Source organism: Embiotoca jacksoni, unplaced genomic scaffold (genome assembly GCF_022577435.1).
Source record: "Embiotoca jacksoni isolate LCO1_2020_lvr unplaced genomic scaffold, fEmbJac1.0.p SCAF_52, whole genome shotgun sequence".
NCBI lineage: Eukaryota > Metazoa > Chordata > Actinopteri > Embiotocidae > Embiotoca > Embiotoca jacksoni.
The window spans coordinates 836,584-862,622 of NW_027185406.1; the positions used below are offsets into that span (position 1 = coordinate 836,584).

At 41.0% G+C, this 26,039-nt stretch overlaps 2 protein-coding genes and 1 pseudogene across 5 annotated transcripts; 1 reads left to right on the forward strand and 2 right to left on the reverse strand.

The window, feature by feature from the left end:
• The first annotated feature begins 7,899 nt into the window (after positions 1-7,899).
• Positions 7,900-9,658, forward strand: LOC138212073 (uncharacterized; annotated as a pseudogene).
• A 648-nt stretch (positions 9,659-10,306) lies between these two features.
• LOC138212082 (uncharacterized) lies at positions 10,307-25,866 on the reverse strand. Of its 4 annotated transcripts, XM_069172325.1 has the most exons (10): positions 25,270-25,866; positions 24,787-25,113; positions 24,399-24,653; positions 24,164-24,238; positions 13,164-13,253; positions 13,034-13,062; positions 12,654-12,710; positions 11,646-11,714; positions 11,415-11,546; positions 10,307-10,706 (listed from the first exon to the last, which is right to left on the reverse strand). In XM_069172325.1, the coding sequence occupies exons 1-9, from the start codon at positions 25,328-25,330 to the stop codon at positions 11,418-11,420; spliced, it is 1,092 nt and encodes a 363-aa protein (XP_069028426.1). In that variant the 5' UTR covers positions 25,331-25,866; the 3' UTR covers positions 10,307-10,706; positions 11,415-11,417. The 4 variants fall into 4 exon arrangements, with proteins under 4 accessions (XP_069028426.1, XP_069028425.1, XP_069028427.1 ...); XM_069172324.1 differs by having other exon boundaries at positions 10,307-11,546; XM_069172326.1 differs by lacking the exons at positions 24,164-24,238; positions 24,399-24,653; positions 24,787-25,113; positions 25,270-25,866 and adding exons at positions 13,455-13,529; positions 13,689-13,930 and having other exon boundaries at positions 10,307-11,546.
• On the reverse strand, positions 14,398-18,741 carry LOC138212084 (uncharacterized). The gene is made up of 7 exons (XM_069172329.1): positions 18,583-18,741; positions 18,026-18,352; positions 17,638-17,892; positions 17,440-17,475; positions 16,820-16,915; positions 16,678-16,706; positions 14,398-16,345 (listed from the first exon to the last, which is right to left on the reverse strand). The coding sequence occupies exons 1-7, from the start codon at positions 18,641-18,643 to the stop codon at positions 16,268-16,270; spliced, it is 882 nt and encodes a 293-aa protein (XP_069028430.1). The 5' UTR covers positions 18,644-18,741; the 3' UTR covers positions 14,398-16,267.
• Positions 25,867-26,039: the final 173 nt, after the last annotated feature.

Consider the following 26,039-nt stretch of genomic DNA (forward strand, 5'->3'; position numbering starts at 1 on the left):
ACGTCCCGCCCACCGATAGCCATAACTGCACCACAGACCTGTCAATCAAACAGACACGTCCTGTTGCGAGGTGAGTTTGGAACGGACCCGAACGCAGACACAGACTCGAGTCAAAGTTCAAAAACAGTCTTCATTTTGTACACAGGTGGTCACGTGACTAAAGTCTTTTCACCCGATCTCCTCCTGATTATCTTGCTGATAATTCAAGACTTGAAGAAATATTCTACTTTTCCTGACCACTTTGGTAAAACTACACCAAGACACCCCTTTGCTCATTAACCCCTCTGTTATGTGGTGCGGCAGGATTGGACCCAAAATGGAGTTCAGGTACAGAACAGACTTTATTTACTGGTGAAGGATGAGTCCGAGGCAGGCTAGCAGGCTGGATAGAGGTAGTCCGGCAGGACAGGACAGGACAGGACAGGACGGGACGTATTACTGGCGACAGGTTGCGGGTGAGTGGACGTAGCAGACAGGATGGACCGACAACCCAGGACTGCAGGACCAGGGTTGATATGGTGTCGGGAGGTGATTAGTGGGATGAGGAACCGGTGTGTCAACCTGCAGCTGGTAATCAGCTGGATTGTCAGCAGCTGCTCAGAATGATCAGGGGCGTGGCCATGGGAGGTTTCTGGAGACAGGAAGTGGAGAGACACAGACCAAAACACAAAGCACATGGCACACCACAATAAACATGGGAATGACAGCACACATGAAGAGAGGAGATCTGGGGAAACAAAGGTCAAAACACAGGGTCAGACAGGGATCCTGACAGACTGCTGTCCAAAATAATCCCCATATCTAAATATGATCATCATCATGACTCAACATAACAACTTGCTATATCATAATAACCGGTTCTGGTATTACCAGGGGTCTCTAGCACACAATTCTGGGTCCATTTTGTTCTCAATCCATGAAGCCCATCGCAAAAAACGATCTCAATTAACAGAAGTTAAACAAACAAGGAAATACATTTTGAATGTTGCAGGAATGTTTTTTTCAACAACAAAGCACAGAAAACAGAAGATGTGAGTAATAATATTAAATAAACAGAGAGCAACGTTTAAATATATTTAAAATTATAAGCATATTTAAAACAATAAAGCATAAAAACCAAGAAAATATGTTTACAAAACAATAATTTAGTCCCGGTGAGTAAACAGTAGAAAGAGTGTGTTTGTCCTGTTTATTCACACTCTTGGCCTCTAGAGGGAGTCTCAACTCTCCTGATGGCTGCATGTCCAATCTTCAGTTTCCAATAATCAGTGACAGACAAAGAATGAGACACTTTTTTTAAAGGGCTAAACACCTTCATACCTTGTGTCCTCTATGACAGACACCACTTTCCAATCAATTGTTTCACATTAAAAATCTAAATCTATAATCCAAACGATCACGTAACGTTGATAAAAACAACATATTAACGTGTTACATCTTATTTGTTGGGTTCGTTGACAGAAGCGTAAAGGTTGCCGGGATCAGATGAAACTCCAGCCGAGGAGGCTTTCACGGTGCTGTAGGTCACAGAGTCGCCTTCGTCTTCTTCTTTTTGGTCGTCACGGACCTAGAAGGAAACATTGCAGCGTTTCGTACACGTAAACATAACCTGACGGGAGTTTTGAAAGTCATTATTTCAACACAGTCTCTCCCACGGATGACTCACCCGGGCTTTGCGGTCGTCCTTCCTGGAGTAGCTGATGGAGGCGTAGGAAACACCTTCCTCAGCATCCACCTGCACATTTAAAGACAACCAAATGATTCTGAAAACACTTCAGCACAGCGGAAACTCATCATCATTTTGATAAGTCATCCTTCCTCTTCTCTCTGGTGGGAGGAAGTTAAACGTAACACTCACAGACAAAGATCAGAAAACAAATGTCGCGTTCAATCTGGGTCGTACTTTCCACGTACGCGTATGAACGGCGCCCTCTTGTGGTATTCATGACGACGGAACTCTAAATTTTCCGTAAGCGTCGAGTTCACGAGTTTTGACGTCTTTGCTGACGTTTACAGAAAAGTCAGACGCCATAGAAGTTCATTTTTCATATGATTTTAAGCTAATATATTGTAATTTTAGTCATGTAGAGTTTTTTTTCGTAACTTAGGAAATAGCCTACGTCTGAGGAAAATGCTGATCTTCCCAACGGCCTCATCTTTTCCTTTTGTCATTTTACATTTTCTGTTAGCTTCTGTTGTTAGCTTGATAAATTGTTTGCCTCCACAGCTTCTAGACGCCGTTTGCGTTGTCGTTGTCTAGCAACAATATTTTTACGACTTAAACAGTACAACGCCAAGCATACGGTGCACACGACTTCCCAGGTTGTAACCAAAAACTTGTGTTCCATTTGAACGAATCACGACATAGCGTGAAATCGTCACGCCGGTCCACTACGGCAAAACGTGAGATAGTCACGCTTTGCGCAGTCTACGTGTGAACGTTACATGTTTTCCTGTTGTGGACGAAAATGAAACTTTTTTCATCTGTAATTTACAGGAAAATGTTACTTTTAGCTAAAACATCTGATTGAGGTTTGGGAAAAATAAAAACTTTGTATGGGTTACCAAAAAGAACAGCCCAAAAGCGTGTCTATTTCATGCTTTGCCGTGACACCAGGTAGCGATATAACAGGGAGTATAACGGTTGTTTTTCTCGGTGGATGTGGGATCTCACCGTGACCTGATGTTCTTCCGGACCAGACGACGTCTCCACAGGGTTTAAACTCAGCACCTGAGAAAGAAAAGGCGAGTTACATCCAGAAAGCATCTTACAGTAAACGCAACATAAGCTACGTCTGCGTTCTCTGTAAAGGTAAATCGCTGAATCCAAAATACTGCGTACAATAATTCGTTGATGACACGGCTATAATTAGCACGCTGTTGTTCTTGTTGTTTTTCTTGTTTGTATTCTCTACGGATCTTTTGACCGTGTTTGTTGACACCACTTTCAGGTTTCAAGTTGATCGCGAATAAGAAACTCCACAATTATCCCAAACTGTTATTCTAAAATTATCATATAAGTATTTGAATTATTCAGTGTTTAAACTCACCGTCTTTTCTTCCTTTTGTGTTTTATTTCCTGAAAAACACAAACGAAGAGTTGAGTTCAGCTTCCGCTTTGTTAAGTCTCCTTCATGACAACTTTTTAAGGATAAAAATTGAATCAGTGAATGTTCTCACTTTTATTTTTCTTCCATATGACGACCGCCACCAGAATTATTAAGAGAGCAGCTAAAGCTACAAGAACAGCGATGTACCACCACGACAAACCTGAAGAGAGACAGTTTCAAAATGTTAAACGCAGCTAGTGGCACTGAGTTGATAAATGTTTGAAGTCGCTCAGACTTTAGACGTCAAAGTATGAAAAACGTATTCAGTTGCTACCGTTGGGCTTGTTTCTGTTTTTGGTTTAATTTAATTAAAAAATTCCATCTGGGATTTCCTGAAATATTACATTTGTATTGTTTCTACCTGGTGATGTGTTTATTTCCTTTGTTGAATCTTCATCTGATAAGTTACAACAACAACAGGACAAAATAACTGTACAGTGAGAATGTACTTCATGTTACCTTGACAACAACAGAGGACACAAACTGCTGATATTTAAACTTCAACAAGTGTTTTATGTAATTAAACATCAGAGATGATTTTAAACAGTTTTCTCACCTGACGTCTGATGACTGAAGGAAAACAGCTTCTCTTCTTTAGTGTCAACATGTCTCACTTTACACTTCAATAACTTATAAAACTCTGACTTCTGATCAACATGAGATGTTGTAAATGTCACGATGGCAGAACACTGATATGATGATGTCTTCATGTCCGGGGAGGTGTTCACCCACTCTACTGTATATCTGCATTATCCATATGTCAACACAGAGCAGTCCAAGGTGACTGTCTCGTCCACTTCATAGTGAATTACTGTTGAAGATGTGTTGAGAAAGACAACAAAGGTTAAATGAACTTGATCAATAAAGTCAGAATTATTGTCATTTTTTCTGTATTTTGTTCTGACAGTTTGATCTGAAAACACAATGATGTAATAAATACTCACTCTTAACAACAGACAGATTAATATCAAAGTCTGTTTCTTTTTGTCTTGGTATGTATTTTCTGCAGGTGTAAAAACCAACATCTTCATCTGTGACGTTCTTTATAACCAGAGAACAGTTCGATGTAACACTCAGTCTGTCTGATTTAGATCCAACATTTAGTCCAATCTGACCGAGTTTAATCAGCTCTACCGCTGATCTGCTATTTGAATTAACGAACAGCCAGTCAGTGATGTCACAGTTATGTTGACCAGGTATCACATTTTCACAAGGCAAAGTGACATCATGTCCTTTGATAGTGAAGAGAGACAGATGTTGTCCAGCTGTTGCTGTCGAGGAGAAGAGAGAGAAATGTGACAAACTGTAACATGAAGATGGCTGTAAAAACAAGAATCAATTAAACTCATCAAGTTACAAACAAATCGTATCTGTCTCAGTTGAAGGAAGAATATTTGTATTTGAAGGTTTCTGATATGAATTCTTACCTGTAAACTGAATCATCAGCACCAGAAATAAAGACATTTGACTCCATTTGAACGCAGCCATCCTGCTTCTGTCTCTCTTGTTCTCAACTTCACAAATGACACAATCACTGTTGTAACTTCTTCCTTAAAATAAAATAAATATAGTTTCTCCTTCCTGTGAAGACTGAACTGTCACTTCCTCATAGTGACTTTAGCAACGTTTTCTCTCTTCTGCCACTCCTTGAAATCTTTTTAGATATTTATGTTAAATTTCTTAACATTTACGTGTTGAGATCAAAAGAATAAAAACTTTTTAACATTTTAACTTTCATGCATTTAGCTGACTGTATTTTCTCCCGTGTTTGTTTGTGTGGGCTGCAGTGGAAAATTGATCAACCACAGAAAAAGAGGAAGTTGAATGAGGGAATCGTTCTTTCAGATAAATGTTCCCGTCGACGCAGCTCGTCTTTTTCAGAGTTTATTATAAGAAAACTCCGTTTTCATGGTGAAGTTTGACGGCAAACATAAACCAGCAAACCACTGAAGTCTGTGATGAAACACGGTGAAGCTGCAGCAGCTGAATAACAACATAGATGAGATATTTTAGTGTTGGTTCATATTTATATCTATGAAGTAACTTTCTCTGAAAACTAAAGAGGAAGTGTTGGTGGTGAGAATGTGGGTTGAACAGCAGAAGAGATCTGCAGGTTGGTTTTACTAACGAGGACCAGATAAACATCAGAAACACAAATGCTTCTCACATTAATGAGCGTCTGACTGAACCGTCTTTAAGCGTCCCACCATCCAACTTGTGAAAACGTGTCGTAGCAGTTCAACATGTTTTATTCGTTGGAGATAAAGTTTTAGCTGAATTTCAGGAGCCTCCACGCCTCAACCACTCCGCCACTTCTGGCCACACTCCTATAAATATCCACCCACTCTAAACCTCGGCCTGTTCGCGTGTTCCGCATTCGGAACCAGAACGCCACGCAGAAAAAACAAAAACGATCTTATCTTGGACCAAACATGGATCTGCTGTTCTTCAGCCCGTCCGATGACGACGATTGTTTTGCCTCCCCAGAGGCCACCCATACACCCAAGGGAAGCCCTCGATCTGCTGCCCTCTCCAAAAACCCCAGGGTTACCCACGAGACGCCCCCACCGGTAACACCCTGTTAGCACATCGGAGCCAAACCCGCCGATCTCCAACAAGCCGACCAGCTGCATCCACCAGAATCCCTCTCTCCGTTCAATCCTTCTGTACGAAGGTTCTGATCCACGGCCGTCCTCCAATAACTCACTCACCGGTGACGGAGGGAGACCTGCCACCCCCAGACGTAGTCAACGGAAACGCAAGTCTCCTCTTTCTTCCTCCGCTCGCTCCAGACCCAGCGCTCGGGAACGAGCCTCCGATGACTCCGGCTCCACAGCGCGCCGCGCTCAAAGCCTCCGCCACCGCTCCCTCGGTCCAGCCAGGTCCCCCGTCGAAGACGCACCGGCCAAGATCTCCGACCGTAGTCCGTCTGCTAAAAGCGTTAAAAGAGAAGGGGATACCTCACCACCGCTCCGACAACAAAGCAAACTGTTCCAACTCCTCACAACTTTCCAAAAGTCACGTCAGGCTAAAAACACAGACGTACCTCCAAGCAAAACACACCGGCGTAACGTCAACGACAGTGACGTCACCACGCACCTCCAAGCCCCGCCCTCCCACCCACAATATTCCGGGTTGCCAGGTTTGCAGCGCGTCACCTCTCATCCCCCTCCACCACCTCAGGCAAACTCATCTTTGCACAGCGGCACCGGGATGCCGACTCTCTTTTCCTCTCTTCAATTTCCACAGCACTCCATCCCACCTTCTGGTTCGGATTCATCAGTCTGTACTACTGCTGTTCTTCCACACCCCTTTTTCTGCCCTCTACTCTGGCACCAGGTTGCCAGGTCTTCTTTCCTCTTTCCCCCTCTCTCATCCATCCCCAGCGCCCATCATCACCACTGGGCTGCCAACTTACAACCCTTCTGCCCCCTTTCCTCTGGCGCCTCCAGTGACCTTCCCCAGCACAACGAGGGCTGCAGTTTACCCTTCTACCATGAAGATTCCTGGCACCGGGATGTCAGTCCCTGGTCCTTCTTCCCCTACCCTCCAACCATCACATGCTCTCTTTTTCGGCTCCGTGCCGCCCCCTCCCTTCCTCCCCATTCCTCCAACCCAGCAGTCCCACGGCCACACTACCGGCACCGAGATGCCAGCCCCCTTCCTCCCTTTTCCCCCTCTCCAACCACACACCCAGCACTTCTCCTTGGCGTCAGCGATTCCTCCACCCAACATACCGGCCAAAAACCCTTCTCCCGTCTCCACGAACCTCCGCCAACAGATATTCTCAGTAAATACGTTGACTAGGCACAACTCATCCTCCCTCCCCTCCACCAACACGCTGAACCTAGGGTGATCGATAGCCATGAGAGCCTCATTATCATGCGTACTTCAGCGCCAGCTCGCTCCAAAGAGCTCACCCCGCCTGAGTTCGCGTACGCTTTCTCCCTGTACAGAGATGTCCTCTGCACCCTCTTCCCAGCTAGGAGGACAGAGTTAGATAACTACCTTTCCATAATCCTCGACCTAGCTCTCTGCGATGGCGGAGTAGGCTTTTACCAATACCACATCCAATTTGCTTCAGAAGCCGCAGCCCGTCTCCTCCAGTTCAACCAGGCCACTTACTGGGGTACCCTCGAACAAGAACTCTACTGCTGCATTTTTGCCGCCCGTCCAGCTCTCCCCTGCAAATTATGCGGTGCTCTTTCCCATCCCGCCTCCACGTGCACCATCCCCATCCAACCACGTCCCCAAAGCCAACCTTCAGCCACCACTCACCCGCCAACTACTGCTCCTTCCAAATACCTAACTCCCAAATTTGCAGCGCCCAGCATCAGTATGCCCCTGCTCCAGGGCTTGGATAGGAAAGGCCATCCAATAATGCTCCAAGGGGGTAAAACCATATGCAATAATTTTAATGAGGCCAGATGCAACATGTTCCAGTGCAGGTACCTCCGTACCTGCTCCTTCTGCGGTGGCAGCCATTCCCGCCCAGCATGCCCCCATAATCCAACAAAACCATGACTACCCATGTCCGCATCAACCCCCATAAATGTCCAAGCATTAAAACAAGCCCTCAAAAACCATCCAGATCGAAGCTTTGTCAGTTTCCTAATTTCGGGTCTCTTCGACGTCTTCCATCCGGGGACCATCTCCAATCCCTCAGTCCCCTTCCAGTGCAAAAACCTCCAGTCTGCCCTGAGGGACCCCGACACAGTTGACTCCTTGCTAGCCACAGAGGTAAAAGAGGCTTTCATGATCGGTCCGTTCACACAATCACCATTCCCAAATGGACACTGTCCGGTTCCAAGCTTCTTTGCCCGCGGAGAAACTCCACCGCATCATTCTCCTCCTACAAAACTTTCTTCTTACTCCCTCTTGCACCAAACGACAACTCCTCTCCCTCTCGGGACATCTGAACTTTGCTTTGCGCATCATCCCCCAGGGCCGCTCCTTTATTTCGCACTTGCTCTCCCTCGCATCATCTACACCCTCACTTATCGATCCAGTCTCCATGGATACCCCCTCCAGAACAGAGATGCAGATGTGGCTGCACCTCCTCTCCAACTGGAACAGTATCACCTTCTTTTACGACGACCAACTTTCCAACCCAGAAGACATTCAGCTCTATGCTGACGCTGCTCCTTCCGCCGGTTTTGGGGTCCACTACGGCAGACGATGGTTTTCAGCTGAATGGCACATCGAGTTCCGCAACTTCCTCCAAGGCTCCCTCCAATCATCTTCAGCAGTCCATGAAATATATCTGGTCGTCATCGCCGCTCTCCTCTGAGGGGACGAGTGGCCAAAAAGGTCTATACTCATCCATTCTGATAATATCGCCGTAGTCGACATCATTAACAAAGGCAGAACAAGCTCTCCCATGATCATGCCCTTCATACGCCGTCTCACGTGGCTGTCGGTCACTCATCAATTTATTCTCTGAGCTCAACATGTTCCTGGCCACCATAACTCCATTGCTGACTCTTTGTCTCGCTTCTCCTTCCAGATCTTCAGAACCTTAGCTCCAGATGCGGAGGAGAATCCAACCCATCCCACCATTTTCAGACACGACATTCCTCGTTTGAAACGAACCATCGCAGAACTCATCTCTTTTTCCCAACAAGCCATCAGCAGCAGCTTAGCCCCCAGCACTCTTTCTACTTACCGGACGGCCTGGAACTCTTTCCGCTCCTTCCACGCCACGTTTAACCTTCCGTTTCCTTCCTTCGACGTGGCCTCCGTATGCAGCTTCATCTCCCATGTCCACTCAATTCTCCACATCGAGATACCCACCATTAAGATTGACCTTAGCGGTATCAACTTCTTTGCAAAATTACTCACTGGCTCCCCTGCAACGCTCTATTAGTCATCTTTACTTATTAAAGGCCTTCAGCGCCAAACACCCACACCGACTCCTCGCCGTCTCCTGCTAACCACCGATCTTATTTCTCGCTGCATTGCCACCCTTCGTTCTAACCACTTTTCCGCCCAACTGGCGAGCACTCTGGAATCCATGTTTCTACTTGCTTTCTTCGGTTTCTTGCGATGCTCAGAATTCGCTTCTTCTTCAGCCAAGTTTAACCCTAGTCTCCACCCTTGCATATCAGACCTCTATCCCATCTCCGAAGATTGCTTACGCTATTCGCTCAAACGGAGCAATGCAAACCAGGCAAGCAACCCAGTTCCCATATTTTACTTTAAACTAAATTCATATGAGCCCCTACGAACCCCTCATACACTATCTGCAGCTCAGGAAAAAGCAGCAAACTTCTTCCCCTGAACCGCTGTTCATCACCGAAACAGGCCAAGTTGCCAAGCGATCCTGGTTCCTTTTACACTTCAGAGCAGTTCTAATCACCTCGGGGATTAATCCTGACTACTTCTCCGGCCACTCCTTCCGCATAGGGGCAGCCACCACCACGTCAAGCAGAGGAGTCCCAGACCACCTCATGAAGGTCATGGGCCGCTGGTCTTCCCAAGCCTACCAACTTTACACCCACCACAGCTTCGACGACCTGCGCAAAGGGCAGGCGGCCTTGCTTTCTTAGGATGGATTCTTTTGGGGATCTGCAAGGCCCGGGAGCCGCAGTGGATCCTCGACTAAGCCTTCCACAAACTGCGAAACTCTCACTCTGGCTTAATCTCCTTCAATCAATGAAGGTTCGCCCTCGGCCGAGGCGGGGTCCGAGCTAGTGAAAGTCTGTTTGACTTGCTGCAGACATGAACCTTCGGTCCAGTAATGCTATCTGATGATATAGCAAGCGGTGACCAGCTCGCTTCCTAGTTCGAAATGGTTTGAAGCAGGAAGTGACCATATTTGGATGAGCTGTGGGAGGAGCTAAGGGTGGATCTGACTGGTTCTGATTGGAAACCTACGTCCCGCCCACCGATAGCCGTAACTGCACCACAGACCTGTCAATCAAACAGACACGTCCTGTTGCGAGGTGAGTTTGGAACGGACCCGAACGCAGACACAGACTCGGGTCAAAGTTCAAAAACAGTCTTCATTTTGTACACAGGTGGTCACGTGACTAAAGTCTTTTCACCCGATCTCCTCCTGATTATCTTGCTGATAATTCAAGACTTGAAGAAATATTCTACTTTTCCTGACCACTTTGGTAAAACTACACCAAGACACCCCTTTGCTCATTAACCCCTCTGTTATGTGGTGCGGCAGGATTGGACCCAAAATGGAGTTCAGGTACAGAACAGACTTTATTTACTGGTGAAGGATGAGTCCGAGGCAGGCTAGCAGGCTGGATAGAGGTAGTCCGGCAGGACAGGACAGGACAGGACAGGACGTATTACTGGCGACAGGTTGCGGGTGAGTGGACGTAGCAGACAGGATGGACCGACAACCCAGGACTGCAGGACCAGGGTTGATATGGTGTCGGGAGGTGATTAGTGGGATGAGGAACCGGTGTGTCAACCTGCAGGTGGTAATCAGCTGGATTGTCAGCAGCTGCTCAGAATGATCAGGGGCGTGGCCATGGGAGGTTTCTGGAGACAGGAAGTGGAGAGACACAGACCAAAACACAAAGCACATGGCACACCACAATAAACATGGGAATGACAGCACACATGAAGAGAGGAGATCTGGGGAAACAAAGGTCAAAACACAGGGTCAGACAGGGATCCTGACAGACTGCTGTCCAAAATAATCCCCATATCTAAATATGATCATCATCATGACTCAACATAACAACTTGCTATATCATAATAACCGGTTCTGGTATTACCAGGGGTCTCTAGCACAAAATTCTGGGTCCATTTTGTTCTCAATCCATGAAGCCCATCGCAAAAAACTATCTCAATTAACAGATGTTAAACAAACAAGGAAATACATTTTGAATGTTGCAGGAATGTTTTTTTCCACAACAAAGCACAGAAAACAGAAGATGTGAGTAATAATATTAAATAAACAGAGAGCAACATTTAAATATGTTTAAAATTATAAGCATATTTAAAACAACAAAGCATAAAAAACAAGAAAATATATTTACAAAACAATAATTTAGTCCCGGTGAGTAAACAATAGAAAGAGTGTGTTTGCCCTGTTTATTCACACTCTTGGCCTCTAGAGGGAGTCTCAACTCTCCTGATGGCTGCATGTCCAATCTTCAGTTTCCAATAATCAGTGACAGACAAAGAATGAGACACTTTTTTTAAAGAGCTAAACACCTTCATACCTTGTGTCCTCTATGAAAGACACCACTTTCCAATCAATTGTTTCACATTAAAAATCTAAATCTATAATCCAAACGATCACGTAACGTTGATAAAAACAACATATTAACGTGTTACATCTTATTTGTTGGGTTCGTTGACAGAAGCGTAAAGGTTGCCGGGATCAGATGAAACTCCAGCCGAGGAGGCTTTCACGGTGCTGTAGGTCACAGAGTCGCCTTCGTCTTCTTCTTTTTGGTCGTCACGGACCTAGAAGGAAACATTGCAGCGTTTCGTACACGTAAACATAACCTGACGGGAGTTTTGAAAGTCATTATTTCAACACAGTCTCTCCCACGGATGACTCACCCGGGCTTTGCGGTCGTCCTTCCTGGAGTAGCTGATGGAGGCGTAGGAAACACCTTCCTCAGCATCCACCTGCACATTTAAAGACAACCAAATGATTCTGAAAACACTTCAGCACAGCGGAAACTCATCATCATTTTGATAAGTCATCCTTCCTCTTCTCTCTGGTGGGAGGAAGTTAAACGTAACACTCACAAACAAAGATCAGAAAACAAATGCCGCTTTCAATCTGGGTCGTACTTTCCACGGACGCGTATGAACGGCGCCCTCTTGTGGTATTCACGACGACGGAACTCTAAATTTTCCGTAAGCGTCGAGTTCACGAGTTGTGACGTGTTTGCTGACGTTTACAGAAAAGTCAGACGCCATGGAAGTTCATTTTTCGTACGATTTTAAGCTAATATATTGTAATTTTAGTCACGTAGAGTTTGTCTTCGTAACTTAGGAAATAGCCTACGTCTGAGGAAAATGCTGATCTTCCCAAAGGCCTCATCTTTCCCTTTTGTGACTTTACATTTTCTGTTAGCTTCAGTTGTTAGCTTGCTAAATTGTTTGCCTCCACAGCTTCTAGACACCGTTTGCGTTGTCGTTGCCTAGCAACAATATTTTTATGACTTAAACAGTACAACGCCAAGCATACGGTGCACACGACTTCCCAGGTTGTAACCAAAAACTCGTGTTCCATTTGAACGAATCACGACATAGCGTGAAATCGTCACGCCGGTCCATTTCGGCAAAACGTGAGATAGTCACGCTTTGCGCCGTCTACGTCTGAAAGTTACACGTTTTCCTGTTGTGGACGAAAATGAAACTTATTTCATGCGTGATTTACAGGAAAATTTTACTTTTAGCTAAAACATCTGATTGAGGTTTGGGAAAAATAAAAACTTTGTATGGGTTACCAAAAAGAACAGCCCAAAAGCGTGTCTATTTCACGCTTTGCCGTGATACCAGGTAGCGATATAACAGGGAGTATAACGGTTGTTTTTCTCGGTGGATGTGGGATCTCACCGTGACCTGATGTTCTTCCGGACCAGACGACGTCTCCACAGGGTTTAAACTCAGCACCTGAGAAAGAAAAGGCGAGTTACATCCAGAAAGCATCTTACAGTAAACGCAACATAAGCTACGTCTGCGTTCTCGGTAAAGGTAAATCGCTGAATCCAAAATACTGCGTACAATAATTCGTTGATGACACGGCTATAATTAGCACACTGTTGTTCATGTTGTTTTTCTTGTTTGTATTCTCTACGGATCTTTTGACCGTGTTTGTTGACACCACTTTCAGGTTTCAAGTTGATCGCGAATAAGAAACGCCACAATTATCCAAACCGTTATTCTAAAATTACCATATAATATAAGTATTTGAATTATTCAGTGTTTAAACTCACCGTCTTTTCTTCCTTTTGTGTTTTATTTCCTGAAAAACACAAACGAAGAGTTGAGTTCAGCTTCCGCTTTGTTAAGTCTCCTTCATGACAACTTTTTAAGGATAAAAATTGAATCAGTGGATGTTCTCACTTTTATTTTTCTTCCATATGACGACCGCCACCAGAATTATTAAGAGAGCAGCTAAAGCTACAGGAACAGCGATGTACCACCACGACAAACCTGAAGAGAGACAGTTTCAAAATGTTAAACGCAGCTAGCGGCACTGAGTTGATAAATGTTTGAAGTCGCTCAAACTTTAGACGTCAAAGTATGAAAAACGTATTCAGTTGCTACCGTTGGGCTTGTTTCTGTTTTTGGTTTAATTTAATTACAAAATTCCATCTGGGATTTCCTGAAATATTACATTTGTATTGTTTCTACCTGGTGATGTGTTTGTTTCCTTTGTTGCAGTTGGTTGAATTGTTGGTCTGATTGTTGTCTTTGTTGAATCTTCATCTGAAAAAATTAAAACAACACAACAAAATAACTGTACAGTGAGAACGTACTTCATGTTACCTTGACAACAACAGAGGACACAAACTGCTGATATTTAAACTTCAACAAGTGTTTTGTGTAATTAAACATCAGTAAGATGATTTTAAACAGTTTTCTCACCTGACGTCTGATGACTGAAGGAAAACAGCTTCTCTTCTTTAGTGTCAACATGTCTCACTTTACAATTCAATAACTTATAAAACTCTGACTTCTGATCAACATGAGATGTTGTAAATTTCACGATGGCAGAACACTGATATGATGATGTGTTCATGTCCGGGGAGGTGTTCACCCACTCTACTGTATATCTGCATTGTCCATATGTCAACACAGAGCAGTCCAAGGTGACTGTCTCGTCCACTTCATAGTCAATCACTGTTGAAGATGTGTTGAGAAAGACAACAAAGGTTAAATGAACTTGATCAATAAAGTCAGAATTATTGTCATTTTTTCTGTATTTTGTTCTGACAGTTTGATCTGAAAACACAATGATGTAATAAATACTCACTCTTAACAACAGACAGATTAATATCAAAGTATTTTTCTCTTTGTCCTGGTTTGAACTGTCTGCAGGTGTAAACACCAACATCTTCATCTGTGACGTTCTTTATAACCAGAGAACAGTTCGATGTAACACTCAGTCTGTCTGATTTAGATCCAACATTTAGTCCAATCTGACCGAGTTTAATCAGCTCTACCACTGGTCTGTTATTTGAATTAACGAACATCCAGTCAGTGATGTCACAGTTATGTTGACCAGGTATCACATTTCCACAAGGCAAAGTGACATCATGTCCTTTGATAGTGAAGAGAGACAGATTTTGTCCAGCTGTTGCTGTCGAGGAGAAGAGAGAGAAATGTGACAAACTGTAACATGAAGATGGCTGTAAAAACAAGAATCAATTAAACTCATCAAGTTACAAACAAATCGTATCTGTCTCAGTTGAAGGAAGAATATTTGTATTTGAAGGTTTCTGATATGAATTCTTACCTGTAAACTGAAGCATCAGCACCAGAAATAAAGACATTTGACTCCATTTGAACGCAGCCATCCTGCTTCTGTCTCTCTTGTTCTCAACTTCACAAATGACACAATCACTGTTGTAACTTCTTCTTTAATATAAATATAGTTCCTCCTTCCTGTGAAGACTGAACTGTCACTTCCTCATAGTGACTTCAGCCCACGTTTTCTGTTCGGAATAGTTCAATTAATTCAAGATATTAACTAATAATCACTCTAAACTTTGTGAATCGTCTTCCATCTTTTAACGTTTATGTATTTTGTGAACTCTTTTTATTTCCAATGTTTTCCAGTCATGTAACAACGGACAATTTCTTAATCAGCCAGAGAACAGAGGAAGTTGAAGGTGTGAAGATCGTCACTTGAGATAAATGTTCGTGTGAATGCGACTTGTCTTTTGTGCAACGTGAACCCAGCTGCTCCGAGATGGGCCGAACGGTGCAAAAGGAGGGTGTGTTGTTCAAAAATGCGTCCGTACGGTGTAATTTTGGTGTCGTAGTTTCTCCTCCGACAGCTCCAACCAGGTCCACCTGATTCAGTGGCTTCAGTGGGCAGAACGCACATGAACAGACTTCTCCAAAATCCTATAGACAGGTTTGGTGGATGTCCAACGTATTTAATACCATTTAGACAAGTAATTCAAAGATCTTTTTGAATGCTGCCTTCTGATGCAGTTAATCATGTCACTAGAATTACCACATAGACGTTGTAGGAAACCACATTTTCTCTGAAAACTAAAGAGGAAGTGTTTGTGGTGAGAATGTGGGTTGAACAGCAGAAGAGATCTGCAGGTTGGTTTTACTAACGAGGACCAGATAAACATCAGAAACACAAATGCTTCTCACATTAATGAGCGTCTGACTGAACCGTCTTTAAGCGTCCCACCATCCAACTTGTGAAAACGTGTCGTAGCAGTTCAACATGTTTCATCAGAGTCTGTTTGACTCGCTGCAGACATGAACCTTCGGTCCAGTAATGCTATCTGAGGATTTAGGAGTCGTTGACTCTCCAATCAGATGAGATCCACCGGAGGTCCTGAGAGACTGAGGACCTCTGGTGGCCGGAGGGAGTAACACAAGGAACAAAACCATGACAGACTTGTACTGTGGTCTGGAGGTGTCTGAGACAGAACTACAAAACACACTGTGAAAGAGGAAATGAGGAATTTGTATATTCATGAATTTTACATCATCAGCCGTAGCAAAGACATTTTTTTACAGATAACATGAAGACATGAAGCTTATTAAAGTCAAATATTCTACATTAAATTCAGTTAAAATCTTTACACTGAAAACACTTTAAAAAGAAACAGTGAATCTTAATCTCAGAGCTACATGTTGCAACAGGAAGCCAAAAAAATAAAATACAATAAGAATAAAATATTTGTTATAAGCTATATTTCTTGTTAGATAAATGTCAAATCCAGCTGTTGTGTTCTGATTTAAATGCAGATTTAAAACATTTTGCTTCTTAATATGAGAGAAAATCCAGACTTGAACTTCTTTCTCAAAATTTCAGCTTGAAATAGAAACAACTCGTCACAAAAAACACATCATCATGTTGGTAAGAAAACACAAAGACATAAAAAGTAGTACAAATATTTGCTGATTCTGTTTCCTACTCGTGTAAAACGTGATGAGATGATGTTTAACAGAGGTGGAGTAATTTCTGTTGATGATCAGCGGAGTTGGAAGGAAACAGAAGGTTCTCCGATGTTTTCATAGTTCACTGTACCGACGTCTTCATCGTTATGCACCTGTGGAAAACAACACAACACTGTTTACACTGAGTTTAAACTGAGGTCATAGTTTGTGGTATTGTTGAGATGAACTGTCTCATGTTGTCACGTTTATCTCTTATTTTCATCTTCTCATGTGCAGCTTTCAGTTTTTTTGCTATAAATGTTCAGTTTAGATTTCCTAAAGATTCCTTCGCTGAGATAAACACTTCATTTCAAAACAACACAGTTGTGCAATTTTAGCTCAATTTTCTTTTTTCTCATGTTTATTCAAAGTTATAGAAACAAATATCACAAACGCTTGTTTTTTTCTGGAAAGTTATTACTGAATATTCAGTGTTTAAACTCACAGTGTTTTCTTCCTTCTGGTTTTGGTTTCCTGAAAAGACAAAAAGACAAAATAAAGAGTCGACTTTTGCTTCCACAGAAAAACTAACTTCAGGTTTATCAGAAGTTTTTGTGTAGAAAAGTTTCCTCTGTGAACGTTCTCACCTTTAATTCTTGTCCAAATGTTGACTGTAACAACAGATATCACGAGTGCTGCTAAACCCAAAGACACGACGATGCACCTCAACAAATATGGAAAACCTGAAATCAATAAAGAAACATTTGGGCTTCAGGTTTATTTTTTTCTGTTCAGAAAATGAAATGTTTTCAAAAGTGATAAATACAGTCGGTGCTACATGTTGTTGTGAATAATAGACAGAACAAAATAATAGTCATATTATCCTGTTAGAAATGTGTGAAATATTGTGTTAATTAATGTATGAATTAATGAGTTATGGCAATAATTGTGGTTTGTGAGGTCACAGTTACCTTTTACCACCAAAGTTAATGTTGGTCCCAAATTTGAAAAAATATTCTCTCAGGGCGTTTATGAGATTTCTCGTTCACAAAAATGTAATGAGTGGAAAAGATGGACGAGAGGTCACAGTGACTTTGACCTTTGACCTTTGATCACCAAAATCTATTCAGTTGATCTGAGTTTAAGTGAACATTTGTGCCTAATGTGAAGAATCAATACATCCTGAAGACCAAGTGAACATTTGTGCCAAATCTAAAAAAAATTCCATCTGGGATTTCCTGAAATATTACATTTGTATTGTTTCTACCTGATGATGTGTTTATTTCCTTTGTTGAATCTTCATCTGAAAAAATTTAAACAACAACAGAACAAAATAACTGTACAGTGAGAAGGTACTTCATGTTACCTTGACAACAACAGAGGACACAAACTGCTGATATTTAAACTTCAACAAGTGTTTTGTGTAATTAAACATCAGTGAGATGATTTTAAACAGTTTTCTCACCTGACGTCTGATGACTGAAGGAAAACAGCTTCTCTTCTTTAGTGTCAACATGTCTCACTTTACACTTCAATAACTTATAAAACTCTGACTTCTGATCAACATGAGATGTTGTAAATTTCACGCTGGTAGAACACAGATATGATGATGTCTTCATGTCCGGGGAGGTGTTCACCCACTCTACTGTATATCTGCATTGTCCATATGTCAACACATAGCAGAACAAGGTGACTGTCTCGTCCACTTCATAGTGAATTACTGTTGAAGATGTGTTGAGAAAGACAACAAAGGTTAAATGAACTTGATCAATAAAGTCAGAATTATTGTCATTTTTTCTGTATTTTGTTCTGACAGTTTGATCTGAAAACACAATGATGTAATAAATACTCACTCTTAACAACAGACAGATTAATATCAAAGTATTTTTCTCTTTGTCCTGGTTTCAACTGTCTGCAGGTGTAAACACCAACATCTTCATCTGTGACGTTCTTTATAACCAGAGAACAGTTCGATGTAACACTCAGTCTGTCTGATTTAGATCCAACATTTAGTCCAATCTGACCGAGTTTAATCAGCTCTACCACTGGTCTGTTATTTGAATTATCGAACAGCCAGTCAGTGATGTCACAGTTATGTTGACCAGGTATCACATTTTCACAAGGCAAAGTGACATCATGTCCTTTGATAGTGAAGAGAGACAGATGTTGTCCAGCTGTTGCTGTCGAGGAGAAGAGAGAGAAATGTGACAAACTGTAACATGAAAAATTACCATGTTTTGTTTTCTGATCATTTTTAGATACGCACAAGTATCTATCTCATCTTTGTTTTCCAAACGTCTAAAAACTTACAAACAAAAAAACCCTAACCAATAAGAATAATACATAATGATAACATTAATGAACTTTTGTCATCTATTTGTTATTCAAGGTTTCTGATATGAATTCTTACCTGTAAACTGAAGCATCAGCACCAGAAATAAAGACATTTTAATCCATTTCAACGCAGCCATCCTTCCTTTGTCGTCTTCTCTTCTTCTCGTTTACAAAAATGACCAAAAAACCCTCTAAAGCTTCTACTTAGCACATCTGCCTCCCTTAAGTAGTGAGCCGTCACTTCCTCATATTGACTGGAGCCTTCCCACCTGTGTCGCTTGTATTTGTTGTCATTTATTCAGGATTTTACATTCAAATCTGTCTAGATTTTGTGAATTTATTAAAAACAGTGAAAATACTTGTTATTTTTATTTATTTTATTTTTAAATATTTTGAACTTTTATGTCCGATGTCCTCATCAAGTCTGTGGAGTCATTCTACCTTGGAAGTGAAGGGGGAAGTTCTGTTGGTAAAGATGGTGCAACGGCGCTGTGCAGGTTTCCGATAAAGACCAACGCAGGTCAGCTGATGTTGTTATGAAATCTTCGGCTCAGTAGAACAGAAGTCTTTTTTCAGAGCCAAATAACCATAAAAGGTTGTTTCTGACGTGGCAGTTTGACTTTTTCTTCTTCTTCCTTGATTTAAACACTGCACAGATGAATCTTTGGTTATTCAGTCGACAATTTCAAATCACATTACGACTATATGTAACGTAGATATATTTAATGTCCAGTTCTATCTATCCATCATCCATCATCCATCTATCTATCTATCTATCTATCTGTCTATCTGTCTATCTGTCTGTCTGTCTGTCTATCTATCAGTATATCTATCAGTATATCTGTCAGTACAGCAGATTCTCAACCTACGAACACAATGCGTTCCAAACAGCTGTTCGTAAGCTGAATTGTTCGTAAGTCGTTATATATTAAATTTCAACCTATAATTGCCATTTGAGGTCATTTAAATTCCATTACTATTCATTACTATTCATTACTATTCCCTAAGACTTACCAGAAATAATTAGAGTACATAATAACAACACATAAACATGATTACTGTAACTTACCTTTAGAGCGAAGTCGATGCGTATACGTAGAAGTTGGAGCCTTACGCTTTTTGCCACTACCACTACCACTAGCATTTGCTTTCTTAGGCATGATAAACACGTGAGAAACGGGTCATAAATATATGAGAATCGGTAAAGTATCCAAGATGGTACGAACTAAGATGAACACAACAACGAAGTGAGTGTTGGAGCAACGAACAAAGTGTTGGAGATGAGCCAGTGCTGCTCGGCGTGGGTTGCGGCAGAAAGGGGAATCAGTCGGATGTGGTGCGCTGTACAAAATACGAACTTGCGAACGCAATACGGCATTTTACGAACATTTATGGACATCCGTCAGCGGTTGTTCGTATCTACGAATGTTCGTAACTCGAATGTTCAGAAGTTGAGAACCCTCTGTATATCTATCAGTATATCTATCAGTATATATATCTATCAGTATATCTATCAGTATATCTATCTATCAGTATATCTATCAGTATATATATCTATCAGTATATCTATCTATCAGTATATCTATCTAACAGTATATCTATCTATCTATCTATCAGTGTATCTATCTATCAGTATATCTATCAGTATATATATCTATCAGTATATCTATCAGTATATCTATCTATCAGTATATCTATCAGTATATATATCTATCAGTATATCTATCTATCAGTATATCTATCTAACAGTATATCTATCTAACAGTATATCTATCTATCTATCAGTATATCTATCTATCAGTATATCTATCTATCTATCAGTATATCTATCTATCAGTATATCTATCTATCTATCAGTATATCTATCTATCAGTATATCTATCAGTATATCTATCAGTATATCTATCTATCAGTATATCTATCAGTATATCTATCAGTATATATATCTATCAGTATATCTATCTATCAGTATATCTATCTAACAGTATATCTATCTATCTATCAGTATATCTATCTATCAGTATATCTATCTATCTATCAGTATATCTATCTATCAGTATATCTATCAGTATATCTATCAGTATATATATCTATCAGTATATCTATCAGTATATATATCTATTAGTATATCTATCAGTATATCTATCAGTATATCTATCTATCAGTATATCTATCTAACAGTATATCTATCTATCTATCAGTATATCTATCTATCAGTATATCTATCAGTATATCTATCAGTATATATATCTATCAGTATATCTATCAGTATATCTATCAGTATATATCTATTAGTATATCTATCAGTATATCTATCAGTATATCTATCTATCAGTATATCTATCAGTATATATATATCTATCAGTATATCTATCTATCAGTATATCTATCTGTATATCTATCAGTTTATCTATCAGTATATATATCTATCTATCTGTATATCTATCAGTATATCTATCAGTATATATATCTATCAGTATATCTATCAGTATATCTATCTATCAGTATCTACAGTGCCTTGCAAAAGTATTGACCCCCCTTGGCGTTTTTCCTATTTTGTTGAATTACAACCTGGAATTAAAATTGATCTTTATTTGGATTTCATGTAATGGACATACACAAAATAGTCCAAATTGGTGAAGTGAAATGAAAAAAATAACTTGTTTCAAAAAATTCTAAAAAATAAATAACGGAAAAGTGGTGCGTGCATATGTATTCACCCCCTTTGCTATTAAGCCTCTAAATAAGATCTGGTGCAACCAATTACCTTCAGAAGTCACGTAATTAGTTAAATAAAGTCCACCTGTCTGCAATCTACTTTGAACATCCCACAGAGCACCATTAAAGCCATTATTAAAAAATGGAAAGAACATGGCACCACAACAAACCTGGCAAGAGAGGGCCGCCCACCAAAACTCACGGACCAGGCAAGGAGGGCATTAATCAGAGAGGCAACAAAGAGACCAAAGATAACCCTGAAGGAGCTGCAAAGCTCCACAGCGGAGATTGGAGTTTCTGTCCATAGGACCACTTTAAGCCGTACACTCCACAGAGCTGGGCTTTACGGAAGAGTGGCCAGGAAAAAGACATTGCTAAAGAAAAAAATAAGCAAACACGTTTGGTGTTCGCCAAAAGGCATGTGGGAGACTCCCCAAACATATGGAAGAAGGTACTCTGGTCAGATGAGACTAAAATTGAGCTTTTTGGCCATCGAGGAAAACGCTATGTCTGGCGCAAACCCAACACCTCTCATCACCCCGAGAACACCATCCCCACAGTGAAGCATGGTGGTGGCAGCATCATGCTGTGGGGATGTTTTTCATCGGCAGGGACTGGGAAACTGGTCAGAATTGAAGGAATGATGGATGGCGCTTAATACAGGGAAATTCTTGAGGGAAACCTGTTTCAGTCTTCCAGAGATTTGAGACTGGGACGGAGGTTCACCTTCCAGCAGGACAATGACCCTAAGCATACTGCTAAAGCAACACTCGAGTGGTTTAAGGGGAAACCTTTAAATGTCTTGGAACGGCCTCGTCAAAGCCCAGACCTCAATCCAATTGAGAATCTGTGGTATGACTTAAAGATTGCTGTACACCAGCAGAACCCATCCAACTTGAAGGAGCTGGAGCAGTTTTGCCTTGAAGAATGGGCAAAAATCCCAGTGGCTAGATGTGCCAAGATTATAGATACATACCCCAAGAGACTTGCAGCTGTAATTGCTGCAAAAGGGGGCTCTACAAAGTATTGACTTTGGGGGGGTGAATAGTTATGCACGCTCAAGTTTTGTTTTTTTGTCTTATTTCTTGTTTGTTTCACAATAAAACATATTTTGCATCTTCAAAGTGGTAGGCATGTTGTGTAAATCAAATAATACAAACCCCCTAAAAAAAAAAAATCAATTTTAATTCCAGGTTGTAAGGCAACAAAAAAAGAAATACGCCAAGGGGGTCAATACTTTTGCAAGGCACTGTATATCTATCAGTATATCTATCAGTATATCTATTAGTATATCTATTAGTATATCTATCAGTATATATATCTATCAGTATATAGATCTATCAGTATATCTATCCACCTGAACATAATAAGCCACGTTTATATACATGTACAGATAAATACGAGGTCACGATCTTGGTGCTTCATGTTTAATTTAGTTGTTTCTAAAAAAAAAATTGGAAGCATAATATTCAGTGGATCATTGTCACAGAGCGTTTCCTGCTCTCATGTCCAACACAATAATAATAATAATAACAATAATTATAATTATAAATATACACAAAAACCTAAACAACAGAAATCCACAAAACTACAATTTAAATCATCATCTCTAAATTATTCTGAATATTAACAATCAAACAGTGATACAACATTGTTCATGTTGTCAAAGTTTAAAATGCATAATGCTTATTTGATCATTTAAGTTGCATTTCTCTTCTGTATTTTTAAATGTTCCTTAATCTCCGTTTTTGAAGCACTTTGAGTTGCATGTCTTCGCATGAAAGGTGCTCTCCAAAAACATTAATTAATATGATCATTAAAATAGGACATGAACGAGGCGCGCGCGCTCAGCAGGGCTCGTTGCTGAGGCGACCGTCGCGCGCTCCGGCGTTAGCTGCTAACAGGCTAATTCACGCGGTTCTTTCGGCGAGTCGCTCATAAACGCGTTCAAAAACATCCCGCGGCGTCTGAACGCGGTCCTGACATCCGGACATTCACACAACCTCGGACAACTCACCTGGAAACGAGAAGAATCATGTTCACTGGATCATTTTCTACGAGACGTTTCTTCTGTTCTCCCGTCGAACAGACAGAATCTCATCCGACGTCCTCACGCGAGACTTGGCTGGGACTTCTCCCCGCGCGCCCTGGCTGCTCACACACACACACACACACACACACACACACACACACACACAAACGCACACACACACACAAACGCACACACACACACTCACACACACACACACACGCACACACACACACACGCACGCACACACACACACACACACACACACACACACACACACACACACACACACACACACACAAACGCACACACACACACTCACACACACACACACACGCACACACACACACACGCACGCACACACACACACACACACACACACACACACACACACACACACACATCAGATTTCCAACAAATGGAAATGGTGCTGATTTAAACCACAAATATTAAACAGGTCAAACTTGGCTTAAAGTATCGCAGAGAGGCAAAAGAGTCCGAGTTGTGAAACCTTTATTATATTTATGCACAAAAAAACAAAAAAAAGGAACATTTAAGTATATTTTTTTATTCTATTCTTGAAAACGCGAAACAAAACAACAAAAATTGAACCTTTTACCACCAAAGTTAATGTTGGTCCCAAATTTGAATTTTTTTTTTTCTATCAAGGCATTTATGAGATTTCTTGTTCACAAAAATGTAATGAGTGGAAAAGATGGACGAGAGGTCACAGTGACTTTGACCTTTGACCTTTGATCACCAAAATCTATTCAGTTCATCTGAGTTTAAGTGAACATTTGTGCCTAATGTGAAGAATCAATACATCCTGAAGACCAAGTGAACATTTGTGCCAAATCTAAAAAAATTGCATCTGGTATTTCCTGAAATATTACATTTGTATTGTTTCTACCTGGTGACGTGTTTATTTCCTTTGTTACAGTTGGTTGAATTGTTGGTCTGATTGTTGTCTTTGTTGAATCTTCATCTGAAAAAATTATAACAACAACAGAACAAAATAACTGTAGTGAGAACGTACTTCATGTTACCTTGACAACAACAGAGGACACAAACTGCTGATATTTAAACTTCAACAAGTGTTTTGTGTAATTAAACATCAGTCAGATGATTTTAAACAGTTTTCTCACCTGACGTCTGATGACTGAAGGAAAACAGCTTCTCTTCTTTAGTGTCAACATGTCTCACTTTACACTTCAATAACTTATAAAACTCTGACTTCTGATCAACATGAGATGTTGTAAATTTCACGTCGGTAAAACACTGATATGATGATGTCTTCATGTCCGGGGAGGTGTTCACCCACTCTACTGTATATCTGCATTGTCCATATGTCAACACAGAGCAGTCCAAGGTGACTGTCTCGTCCACTTCATAGTGAATTACTGTTGAAGATGTGTTGAGAAAGACAACAAAGGTTAAATGAACTTGATCAATAAAGTCAGAATTATTGTCATTTTTTCTGTATTTTGTTCCGACAGTTTGATCTGAAAACACAATGATGTAATAAATACTCACTCTTAAGAACAGACAGATTAATATCAAAGTCTGTTTCTCTTTGTCCTGGTTTGAACTGTCTGCAGGTGTAAAAACCAACATCTTCATCTGTGACGTTCTTTATAACCAGAGAACAGTTCGATGTAACACTCAGTCTGTCTGATTTAGATCCAACATTTAGTCCAATCTGACCGAGTTTAATCAGATGTACCGCTGATCTGCTATTTGAATTAACGAACAGCCAGTTAGTGATGTCACAGTTATGTTGACCAGGTATCACATTTTCACAAGGCAAAGTGACATCATGTCCTTTGATAGTGAAGAGAGACAGATGTTGTCCAGCTGTTGCTGTCGAGGAGAAGAGAGAGAAATGTGACAAACTGTAACATGAAGATGGCTGTAAAAACAAGAATCAATTAAACTCATCAAGTTACAAACAAATCGTATCTGTCTCAGTTGAAGGAAGAATATTTGTATTTGAAGGTTTCTGATATGAATTCTTACCTGTAAACTGAAGCATCAGCACCAGAAATAAAGACATTTGACTCCATTTGAACGCAGCCATCCTGCTTCTGTCTCTCTTGTTCTCAACTTCACAAATGACACAATCACTGTTGTAACTTCTTCTTTAATATAAATATAGTTCCTCCTTCCTGTGAAGACTGAACTGTCACTTCCTCATAGTGACTTCAGCCCACGTTTTCTGTTCGGAATAGTTCAATTAATTCAAGATATTAACTAATAATCACCCTAAACTTTGTGAAGCGTCTTCCATCTTTTAACGTTTATGTATTTTGTGAACTCTTTTTATTTCCAATGTTTTCCAGTAATGTAACAACGGACAATTTCTTAATCAGCCAGAGAACAGAGGAAGTTGAAGGTGTGAAGATCGTCACTTGAGATAAATGTTAGCGTGAATGCGACTTGTCTTTTGTGCAACGTGAACCCAGCTGCTCCGAGATGGGCCGAACGGTGCAAAAGGAGGGTGTGTTGTTCAAAAATGCGTCCGTACGGTGTAATTTTGGTGTCGTAGTTTCTCCTCCGACAGCTCCAACCAGGTCCACCTGATTCAGTGGCTTCAGTGGGCAGAACGCACATGAACAGACTTATCCAAAATCCTATAGACAGGTTTGGTGGATGTCCAACGTATTTAATACCATTTAGACAAGTAATTCAAAGATCTTTTTGAATGCTGCCTTCTGATGCAGTTAATCATGTCACTAGAATTACCACATAGAGGTTGTAGGAAACCACATTTTCTCTGAAAACTAAAG

Excerpts from the sequence above, each read along its gene's own strand:
- LOC138212084 (XM_069172329.1), bottom strand. The coding sequence starts at position 18,643 with ATGGCTGCGTTGAAATGGATTAAAATGTCTTTATTTCTGGTGCTGATG. Across the intron at positions 18,353-18,582 it reads GCTGATGCTTCAGTTTACAG|CAACAGCTGGACAACATCTG; the intron begins GTAAGAATTCAT and ends TCTCCTCGACAG. Across the intron at positions 17,893-18,025 it reads TAATCTGTCTGTTGTTAAGA|TAATTCACTATGAAGTGGAC; the intron begins GTGAGTATTTAT and ends CATCTTCAACAG.
- LOC138212082 (XM_069172325.1), bottom strand. The coding sequence starts at position 25,330 with ATGGCTGCGTTCAAATGGAGTCAAATGTCTTTATTTCTGGTGCTGATG. Across the intron at positions 24,239-24,398 it reads CTTCAGTCATCAGACGTCAG|ATGAAGATTCAACAAAGACA; the intron begins GTGAGAAAACTG and ends TAATTTTTTCAG. Across the intron at positions 13,063-13,163 it reads CATATGGAAGAAAAATAAAA|GAAATAAAACACAAAAGGAA; the intron begins GTGAGAACATCC and ends TGTGTTTTTCAG.